The 11689-nt window shown below is 42.3% G+C and overlaps 1 protein-coding gene across 1 annotated transcript; it reads right to left on the reverse strand.

The window, feature by feature from the left end:
• Window positions 1-1848: 1848 nt before the first annotated feature.
• On the reverse strand, window positions 1849-11074 carry LRIT2 (leucine rich repeat, Ig-like and transmembrane domains 2). The gene is made up of 3 exons (XM_053304203.1): window positions 11033-11074; window positions 5275-6056; window positions 1849-2767 (listed from the first exon to the last, which is right to left on the reverse strand). Exons 1-3 carry the CDS (start codon window positions 11047-11049, stop codon window positions 1968-1970), a joined length of 1599 nt encoding a protein of 532 aa, XP_053160178.1. The 5' UTR covers window positions 11050-11074; the 3' UTR covers window positions 1849-1967.
• Between the last annotated feature and the right edge of the window lie 615 nt (window positions 11075-11689).

The following is an 11689-nucleotide window of genomic DNA, read 5'->3' on the forward strand; positions in this document are numbered from 1 at the left end:
AATGGTTGTGGGAATCACCGGACTCATGGGTGAGCCCAGTGGCTAGCCTGACTAAATACCCCTCCTCTAAAATGAGGTTAGCGGAGCGAGCGCTTCACTAACCCTGTTTTTGTGATTGTCTGTCACCACGGCACGGCTCCGTGGCATGGTGACTCATAGGGATGCCCCTGACCAGGAGGCTGCAGAAATCCTCCTGGCCTCGGGGGTCTCCCCAAAATGCCCCATGCACTTGCATGAGGCATTCTGGAACTTCTGGGGGCCAGGTGGCCCCCATCCCTGCAGCCCAAACCAGCTGTGTGATGGAGCCAGTTGTCATTTGGGTGGCCGATCCAGCTGCCCAGAGAGGGCTGTATGATCATCTGTGACGAGAGCAGGCCAAGCCCACTCTCCACGCCATACCCCATTCGGCTCTCTACACTGCTCGTGTGGAGAGCCTCAGTATGTCTCCAGATTTTCTTTTTAACTTTAGTCTAGCTGTGGGGGCTCTGAATTTGAAAGCAGCAGTGGGGGGGGGAGGATTCTTCATCTTTTCCCCTACAGGCCATTTGCTTCCTAAAAAGATCTCTCTCCCCAGCTGTTTTTCTCCACAGAGCAAAAAGTATATTGACCCAGCATCTTTTCCACATGTGTGTTGGACTGTGGCCTGTGTAAACAATGAGGAATTCCTGTGAGAACTCACACAAGTTTTGCTAGCATTTTTATATTGTGTGGCTATGAGTGCACATGCATATATCTATTTCTACACATTAAAAAAATACGATGAAGCAAGGAAGTGAGAACATCTCCATTTTAGAAGCAAAGAGGTTCATATAACTGTCTGTGCTTTAAGCTTTCTAAAGTTCAGTTCTCCATTTTGGTTTAACTAAAGTGATGCTGGCTTTTTGTAGTGTTTATGATGTTACTAGCGAGAGCTTACTAAAAGAGTTAACATAAATGTACCTACTGGAAAATCCTTACATCAGTCCAGCCATCTATAAGAACATAAGAAGATCCCTGATGGATCAGATTAAAAATCCACCTAATCCAGCATCCTGTTTTCAACAGTTGCCAACCAGATGCCACCAAGTACATGCAAGACATGAAGGCAGTAGCCCTCCCATGAAGTTTGTCCCCATCAGCTGGTATTCAGAGGCACACTGCTTCTGAAAATGGAGGCACCATTTAGGTACCATGGCTATTGATAGAGCTTTTCTCCATGCGTTTGTCTAAACCCCCTTAAAAACCATCCATATAATCCATGAGCAGGAGCAAGGCTCCTGCGCAGATGATATGTATGCAGATGAGCATTTGGATGCACATCCCCATCATGATACTCATCACACTTCATTTAACTGAAGGATCTTTTGATTCTGGTAGAGATGCGCCTCCACTTCCAGATCCACTAATTGTTACACATGACTAAAGTGGGATTGGGGCCAATACATTGGACCAGAAAAGACATAACTTCTATTTTAAGTGCATTATTTATTTCAATTCCTTTCACTGTTTGTCTTGCAGTGTGCAGCATTTATGAGCTAGTTCTGTGCAAAATAATTAGTGATTTCCCCATTCTGCTGATGAGGTGAATCGCAAAACAGCCTGGCAATCTAAATTACTGATGAATGCCTATAAAGGTTTTCTGGGCATATACTAATAGTTCATACTCGAGTGGTTGTTCTATAAGCAATACAATTCCATCCATCTACTCCCTGCTTCATAAATCACAGCTAGATAGCTGAAAGAGGCATGCTGTTCCCATTGGAACAGTGTACACCATGCCTTATTCCCTTGCTTATCAATAACCCTGCCTGCCGGTAGGTTGCTGGTGGTGCCCCAGCCTTTGAAAAACAAAGTTCTAGTTGTGTGCTTGTCACATGCTGACATGGATGTAACACAAAGACCTACTGAATGCATGGCTGGGATATTTCTGCCAGTCTTCCTATATTCATCTTTCTCTTATCTAATATGGGATTGTGCTCAGAAATTGGCTAATACAGATCAGCGCTATTTCTGTGTTCAGGTTCATGCTTGTTGGCTTTCTCCTTGTCCTCAGAAACCTTTGGCTTTTTTTTGCCCTCACTGGAGTCTCGGTGGCACAGCCCTTCTTCGCTGCCAGTCGGCAAGCTGTCAAATGTGCTCTCCTTATTGACTCCTCTAAGATTTTGTCCTTTCCTGTTCTTACGGCAAAGGTCGGCACATCTCTCCATGCAATTAAACCTGGTCTCAGTGGTACATGCATACATCCCAGCAGGAACAGCCAACACCATGGCACACACAATGATGATGATGTGGATTAGCTTTTCTCTCTGCTCCAATTCACTGATGTCACTTCCTGTAACAAACACAATGCATTGTCCTTTTTGTGGCATTTGGTTCCTCAGAGTAACACACACTTCGTACTTGGTGACAGGAAGCAGGTCATTGACTGAGTAGCTGTTGATGCCGGGGCCAATGTAAATAATGTCTTTCTTGGAGTCATCATACTTTCCAAAATGGAGGGTATACCAAGTTTCCCCTGGATTTTCAGTCACTGTATACCACTCCAGAGTGATTCCATACACTGTCTGCTTGGCGATCCTCACATCAATATATGGATTCTCCTCTGAGATGGAGGAAGAGAAGGAAGAAGCCACCATTCTGGGGGTTTGAACTTTCAGCATGATGATGGTTGAGGTGTTGCCAAGGAAATTAGCAGCTGTGCAAGTATAATTACCCTCATCCACAAGGTGAGCTGAAGGAATCACCAGTTCTGACTTAGTCATATTTTCACTGATATGGGTAGTGGACACTGGGGGGAAAGGAGACCAAAGTCAAGCATGTTAGATTCTATTTTCAGTACCAGTAGCTTTCTGAAAATAATAATCCCATTATTTCAGTTCTCTCCTCCCCTCCCCTTTCTACCCTACCCTACCCAAACCATGAAGAAGTGTCTTTTGTAGAAATGTGAATAATCCCTCTAAAATTCCACTAGATTTAACATGACTCTTTAGTTTCTGTGCAACCTCTTTTGGGTTTGTTTCTTTTTAATTTGCCAGAGCAGCAGAGGCTGCAGGGAAGCCTCAGACTCTCCTGTGTACATGAGGTACATCTAAGGTGTCCAGTCATCATGGGAATTAGTGTTTGCACATCCCATATTCAGAGCAGACCAAAGAGGAATTGTTATGAAGAACATGGCTTTGTTCAGTGCTCATGGAAATCCTAGATGTGATCCGACAGGCATTGATTAGATATAGCTAGGCAGTGGTATCTCTGTTTCAAAGTAGAGAACCTTTCTTCTCCAGTGTAAATTAGGATTTTTAAGTCAACAGAGCAGCAATAATTTATACTGGTTGGCAACTGACCCCATAATGTCAAAAATATGGAACTCTTTTACTATAGTCCTGAGACCTTCCTTTCTCCTGTGTGAAGTCTATGAATCAAATCAAGGTTAATGGTCCTAGCTTCAACCGTTTGGGTGAGCTGCAAGAAAATTACAATTAAGATCTATGGGGAAAGTGTACGGTATTATTTATTTATTTTTGTCCTCTGATAACTCAGAAACTAGCTGAAGCAATTTTTTTAACTGTCCAGAACAATTTACTTCAGGACAGAGGCTAGCCAGGAAAATTTAAGCCCCACAGGAACCTGTTCAAGAAAATTACAAACAAAGCAGCAAGGGTAGTCAGAATTATAACTCAGCCTTAACAATGTTTGATAACTCTGGAATACATTTAATACTAGGTTTTTATAGAAAAAAATATACAGTGAGTGACTGTAAATATATGTCACGAGAGAGCAAATGAAAAGCCTGAGTTATTGGATATATTTTAAAGGCAGTGGTTACAATCCAAGAAAAGCAGTTGTGACTATGTCCTGTTTAAAGTAATGGAAAAAGGTTTAATTGTGACTGGCTTACCTCCCGTTGATTTCAATTGGACTTAGTCATAATTAATTTGTGGTGGATTGTGCTTTAGGGCTCATTGCAGCATGTTTAGGCCCTCTGCTATATGATGACCAATGCAGGCAAGAACTGATAATCAAAGACATGTGTTGCACATTAAGCAAGCAAGTGGTACCAGATATATGAGGAAGCTTACAAAAACTGAAATCCAGTGAGTGCATCCTGAGGAATTAAATGGTTTTAGGAAGAAGGGAAATATGAATCCATGCAATAATCTCTTCAAGGCATAATAAAAAATAAGGAAGCAAATGACACATGATTATCTTTGGCTGTGACAGATAACTCATAAACCCTGGAGCAGTCCAATTAAAATCAGTGGGACTGTTCCAGAGTTGGTTGTGCCCCAGTGATTGGTTTCAAAACTAGGAGATTATGTTCTGGTTTACAGATACATTATAGGTTCCAGAAAACTGCTTTCAACAAGCCATAAGAAATGTGGGGCAGAAGAAAATGCAGGAGGTTCGGCATACCTACCTATTTATAAAGGTTATTACACAGGGCAGGGAATGAGGCGGGGAGGGGAGGCAGAGTTTCACCTACCTTCCCCCAGATGATCATCTGCTACATGGCGCCACACACCCAGATGATCCATGCTGCTCTGTGCAGCGCAGATCAGTGGAGGCCAGGACTCGTTCTCCTGGCCTCCATGTATACCACAATGAGAGAACTGCATTGGGGATACCCCCATGCAATGGGCACTCTAGATGCCTGTCTCTGTGTGCACCTGGGGTGCAAGCAGCCTGAGCACACACACAATCCCAGTGCCAGGGTTAAGAGTGTGCTCAGACCCTTAACTTTGGCTAAAGACCGGGGTAAAAAGCTGGATCAGGTGGGCAGCGCCGGGATTCACATGGATCCCAGTGCTTCACAAATGCAGCCTAACCCAGGCTGGGCTGCCCAAGCCTAGGTTAGGCTGTGCGTATGAATACCCTTATAATATGCTCAATTTCCAGCTTCCCACTGTGCCCCCATGAAGATTATCACCAAAAAGGAAGGTATTGGTATCAGAATATCTGCTCCTGCCCTCTTAAATCACTGGGATTTTTTTAAAAAATATAGCAGAACCTGGTAGGCCTTAGAGAAATCCAATGATTGTGGCTCAAACTTCACTCATAATATTCAGCAATTGCTATTCAACAACTGGCACTCCAGTCCACAAAAAAGATGAAGTATTTAGGCTTAAATCAGCTCAGTCTCACTGAACTCAATGGATTAAATTAGGTTAAGTAGTATACACATCAGCCTCAGATTAGAAGTTCAGAGGCAAAAGAAAGACTAGATACCAACCTATAGAGTGACTGTAGGATATGGCCCATTGCTGGCAATTAAATTACTTGCAATGGAGTCATGCTTACCATTAAATCCTCGTAAGTGTTTTAGCATATAGGTCCACCAGACTGCTGGGGAAGGATTGGCCTGCACCATACAGGTCAAGGTAGCATTTAGTCCAACAAATACAGTAACATTGGACTCAAAGGAAGAGACCGATGGCTTCATGCAGGTGCTCAGCTCCACTTCATGGAAGTACTTTCCCGCCCTATATTTAGGACTTGAACAAGTTAAATAGGAATTCATCAGAATTATGGGTGGGCTAACAGATTTGATAAACTGGACAAACCCTCGGAGGCGGCAGTCACATATCCATGGGTTATCGTGCAAGGCCAAAACTGCATTAGAAATAGCTTCTACCTTCTTATCCGGCTGCTGGGTTTTTTGATACACAGGCCAGTTATAGAAAACATCCTTGGAAATGACAGTAAGCTGATTTGAAGATAAGTCTAAGTAGGTCAGGTTAGGCAAGTAGCGGAGAGCATGTTCTGGAAGGACATCGAGCTTGTTGTATTTTAGATCCAGTATTTTTAAAGCTGGAGTATCTTGAAATGCTGTCCATGGTATTGAACTTATCTTGTTTCCCTGCAATCTCAGCTCGGTCAAATCCTTCAGGTACTCAAGGCTTTTTAAATGCATGACTGTGATGTTATTAAAATTAAGCCAAAGATATTCCAAGGCACTAGAATTAGAGAATGACCCACGGGGCAATTCTGTTAGGTGAGAGTTTTCTATCCTAATCTTTTTAATATTTTGAGGAATGCCTTCCGGGATCCTTCTCAAAGATGTAGACATGCACAGCAAACTCCTAGAAAGTAAATTGACAAAGTTAACAAGTGCTTTTATGGACTCTAAGAACGCCCATTCAATTCTAACTCTTTATATGGCCTGGACCATAAAATAATTACAATTGAACTTTTCTTTTTGCAGGCACTATAGCAATGGATTTGATTTATTTGCATCTTCCCACCCATAAAAACCAAACACATATTTAAAGGGCAACAGACATCACATTAGGAAATATGTTAGGAAACTCATATTTCATATCCCAATATTAAAAATGATAGATAGATAGATAGATAGATAGATAGATAGATAGATAGATAGATAGATTTAAGAATATATATATATATATATAGAGAGAGAGAGAGAGAGAGAGAGAGTTTGGGGTGGTATATAAATATTTTAAATAAAAAATATTGAAGTAAGAGCCTCCGCATCTCTGGCAACTTTTAGAAAGGCACAATAGACACATTTATTCACCCAGGCTTTTAATTAGATTTATAGTTTTAATATTTTTAAATTTTGGTTTTAAATGTTTCCAATGTTTTAAATAATTGCAGTTGTTAATTGATTTGATGTTTTAAATTATTTTAATTGTAAACTGCCCAGAGACACATGTTTTGGGTGGTAAAGAAATATTTTAAAGCATATACACACACACACACACACACACACACATGAGAAAGAGAGCGAGACAGCACAAGCCAGCATAAGTTAGTTGCCGCTAAGTCACATTGAAAGGCATGGGATAGAATATGCAGCCCAACATGTTTGCTCAAAATTAAGTATCATGCTATCTATTGGTGTGAACGTCCAATTGATTCTGCAGAGAATTGCAGCATTGAGTTGTGACTAGTTAGTCAGTTAGTTGTGACTAACTAGGTCCCATTAATTCTGTGACTAACCTTTTCTAGGTTGTGCCCATTGTCCCCATTTGTCCATTTGACACAATTTAGTATAACATAATTGCCCAGATACACTACACCTTCAAAGGCACTTTTCTGTGATACAAATAAATTGTCAATATTTCTTACCTTCCAAATTTATCATTGGAACAGAAGCATCCAGTGACACAAGATGAAATCACAAAGTTTGTCCCATGAAAAGCAAGAAGAAAAAGAAGAAATGTGTGACACATGAGGTCCATATTCTTCTGTAAGTAAACACTGTGCAGGTTTTGCAACAGACATGACAACAGCCCCCAAGTAGCAAATCCTATTAAGAGTAATCTTCCTTGACGCAGGGGTAGCTGCTCCAGAGGAGGTCAGACCCTAAAGACATGTGCAAGCATTTTATTAAACATTGTTGTGCCAGTGTATCTATGAGTCTCTCTCTAAGCAGTAGTTAGCTTTAATTCATTAGAAACTGTGAAAATATATTAAAGGAAAAATCAGCATACCTTTAGCTGGGTCAAGTCACCTTAGCCATGAGCTTATATTGTATAGCCTTGCATGTCATAGTGGCCTATGACAAGCCACTATTCTCATATACTCAGCTCCCATCTACAACTTAGGGAAAATATTCTAGGGTGTGTGCGTATGTGTGTGTGTGTTATATTATGAACAACAACAACAACATAGATAAAATTAAGAATAGCATCTATGTAGTGTATTTTCCACTTATTTATGCACTGGTCAACATCTAGATCAACAATGCACCAGCAGAAGAGCATTTTCCACCTAACAAGTGATTTTCAGTGATTCTCCCTTCTCTTTGAAGCCACCTTTGCCTCCCAGAAATATGCCCCTGAGGATCCTACAACCTAGGGACATGTTTTCAGGAGGCACAGGCAGCTCAGGGGTAAAGGGGGATCACTGAAAATGCCCCTCCTTCCTTGCATGATTGAAAATGCTCTTCCATGGGCATGTCATTAGCCGGATGTCAGCTACTGTTTCTAAATCACCATTCAACAATACTGTTCTCTCTCTCTCTCTCTCTCTCTCTCTCTCTCTCTCTCTCTCTCTCCATCTTAAAATAAGTTCAATTAATACACTACAGAATAATTTAAAATGACAGAAAAGCAATTGTAAAAATCTCCATCTTGATTCCCAAACACTTGGCGGAACAAAGAATTTCTCACCTGCCTCTGAAAAGAGAACAGGGAAGAACACCCGTAGAAGGTGTGCACACAACCAAATAAGCTAGAGGGGGGAGGGCTGGTGGGGAGGCAGGCTCCTAAGGGTCCCTAAGGGTTGTGGGATCCTCAGGGACATATTTTTGAGAGGTTGTTGGTGTATAAATAAGGAGGAAATACACTACATATATGTTATTCTTATTTTTATCCATATTGTTGTTATTACACATAATATTATATACACTATTACACACACACGCACACGCAACCTGCACACAATTTCCCTCCCCTGTTTGCTCTGCTGCTTGCTGCAGCTCACGAGCAGTGCCATGGCAAGCAGCAGAGCAGGGAGCTGGAGGAGTAAGTTCTCCAGCATCCCTCAATGCACCATGCCAGAAGCACAGTGCATAGAGGGATCCCCCCTCAGCTGGGCACTCTTGCCATCCGGCTCAGTGTATGTTCAGGCACACGACCCTGGTGCTGGGGTTAAAGACATGCTTGTGCCCTTAGCACTGAGTAAAAGCCAAGGCAAAAAATAAGGTTAGGTGGGGTGGGAGTGATCCCAGCACTCCATATGAGCAGCCTAATCCCAACTGGACTGCCTAGCCTGGGTAAGGCTGCTCATGAGAATAGCTTCACCATCTTCCTGGGAAAGCTTATTCCATAACTCCAGAGCCACCAGAGAAATGAGATACTCAGGGCCTAGATGTAAAGTTGCAAAGGTCAAACACTGTATTCTGAAGTGGAGCTGTAAACAAACTGGTAAACAATGCAGGTATTTCTAAGGTTGATCTGAAAGTCTAACTGCTAACTTGGCAAAAAGGCACCTTTTAACGTGGTGATTTTCTTTTATTTAGGAGGGGGAGAGTAACTGGCCCTCTCTACCCCCAGCACAGTACCTCCAGTGACTGTTGCTGGCGTCTATCTTATGTTTCTTTTAGATTGTAAGCTCTTTTGGGGACAGGGATCCATCTTATTTATTTATTATTACTCTGTGTAAAACACCCTGAGCCATTTTTGGAAGGGCGGTATAGAAATCGAATTACTAATAATAATAATAATAATAATAATAATAATAATAATAATAATGGGAACAGCCTATATTCTGCGATGATATCTATAACAACAATAGCAACAACATTGATAATAAAATTCAACCATCCCAGGTCCTTGGGAAGGACTCGATGTCTGGATAAAACAAACCAGTCAATAACACCTGTCTGACTGTGTAAACAATGATAATAATAATAATAAAGTTCTCCATAGAAACTTTTCAGTTCAAAACTGCAGGGTGAAGGATTGTGAAAAATCCCCAAACCACAGTGGCTCACCCTTTCTCCCCACCACTACGCATTTCGCAGCTGTAGAGCGCCTCCCAGTGGTGACAGACTTCCTGCTAGCACCCAGGGGTCACCATTTTAAAATAATATGTAACTCCCTTTAGAACAATGCCATGATGACACAGCATTGCTCCAAGGAGACTTATGGGTTTAACATGGCAGCCACCAATTGCTGAAAGGACTGTAACTGCTGTTAAGTTTTCACTCTCTTTCACCTTTCCTCCCCACTTTGCAGCCTGTGAATGAATTGCTGGGGCTGAGGAAACATTTCTGATCAGCACTAGATATTTCAGAAGAGGTGAAATGTGTTCTCAGTGCCAAGCCATCCCTGTCAATAGGCAGGTGGTGGTATTCTTTTTCAAGCTTCTGTTCAGGGAAGCAGCTGCTTCACCTGGATCAGATTAAAAGGAGAAATGAAGCCAGTTGTCAGCAATACACTGATGGCATGTCACCCCCCGTCCCAAACAACCTCCTCCATTGTTTTCATGTCGCTGTTAAAAAGCATGAGAGCCAAAATTGAATTTTGCAGAACCCTTAAGACTTTTCTTACAGAGCAAAGCAATTGTCCCCCAGCACCACCTTCTGGAATCGGATCTCCAAAAAGAAGAAGAACCATGATAAAGGGATACATTCCTCTCCCAACTGAGTCAGGTGGTCCAGAATGGTACTATGAATGATGGTACTGAAAATACGGAACCTGTTAAGAAGCCTACAAAAATCAATGGGGTCACCGTCTGTTTTCCCCTCTTGCAGTGCAGGCTCTCAGCCAGGAGGATTAAGACAATCTTCATCCCCTACATTAGACTGAAAACTAGATTGAAAATGATCTAGATAAGCCACTTCCTCCAACAGTACCTGGGGTAGAGATGGGTAAACCTTTCCCCACTCACCTCATATTGGCTCAGAGACAATCCAACTTCTTCCAAACCAAACTAAGAGAAGTTGGATCACTTTGAGCCAATACAAGGTTTGACAAATGTCTTCTGCCTCCCTAATCACCCTCCATGGCAGCTGTCCAAGCCCCCCAAACATGGCCTTTACTCACTTCAGCACAGAGGTGGGGAGGGGCAATGGCTAAGGTCTACAACTCCCATAGCCCCTCTCCCAACTTCCCATTACTTCCGGGGTAAGCAAAGAGCACAGTGAGGGGGTTGGAGGGCTAGTGTAGAGGGCTGGTGGAGAGGGACAAACTTCTCTGAGCTCAGGCTTAAAAGTGCTGTTTGGAACTTTACTCCTCCTTTGAATGAAAAGGGGGAAGTTTACTTTCCCTTTCCCAAGCCTGAACTTGGAGGACTTTGGTGGCATCTCTGACCCTGGAGTTCTCTCAGAGGGAAGCTGGCGAGAATACTGGCTTACATACAGTCATCTACTGAGATCAGGGCTGAAGTAAGATTTGAACAAGGAGTCTCCCAGCTCAGACTCATCGCGGCGATGCTACGTCAGCTATGCTGTATCATCTCATGCAAGACAGCTGTCTAGTGTAACAAAGACAAAAATATCCTCCGCCCTGAAATGATTAATGTAACCTGGATAATGCATCTACACGAGGTCTGTGAACCTCAGCGGGAATGATAAGATTAGTCATACCTATTAGTCTTGTACATTCTTCATCTTACAGCTTGACCATGTGTAGGATTCCCAACTCTGACTAAAGCTTTTCCTGGGGATTTTCCCCCAGTTAGTTTCCCCAATATTTTTCACATGTCACACCATTACAATCTCCAGGACAGCTTTCAATGGACACCTGGAGAATGATAGTGATCCCTAGAGAGTCCGGGTCAGTCCTGTAGGGTTGGCAACCCTAGAAGTGTGTATGAAATCACCATCTCTATGAAGCAGCATAGAGAAATCTCAGCCATCATACATACACCACCTACAGGCACCAAAAGCACCTCCATGCAAACCTTTCCTGTCTGCAAGCCAGTAACAGCTGAAATGCTCTCACAAGACAATAGTGGGCCCTGCGATTATGTATGAACCCATCCTAAAATTGATTTGTGCCTAAATCATTAGACAAACAGCAATGTATCCCATCAGCATATTCATATATTAAATTCTTAATGTGTGTGTTCATTACAGCACCAATGCAGCAACTGGTGATGTTATTAAATAGAGTTGAGCTCGACACATCTGCCTTTTATCCTGCTATCAGAACCTCAACATAATTGCTTGCATGTCATTTTTTGCCTTGTTTGATGGAGAGGCATACCACAGGTGTTATTGCATAAAAATATCAACATAACC

Source organism: Hemicordylus capensis, chromosome 3 (genome assembly GCF_027244095.1).
Source record: "Hemicordylus capensis ecotype Gifberg chromosome 3, rHemCap1.1.pri, whole genome shotgun sequence".
NCBI classification, from domain to species: Eukaryota; Metazoa; Chordata; class Lepidosauria; order Squamata; family Cordylidae; genus Hemicordylus; species Hemicordylus capensis.

Bases quoted from the DNA above. Each gene is read 5' to 3' on its own strand.
- LRIT2 (XM_053304203.1), bottom strand. The intron at 2,768-5,274 runs GTAAGCATGACT...CTTTCCCCCCAG, and splicing joins ACACTTACGAGGATTTAATG to TGTCCACTACCCATATCAGT.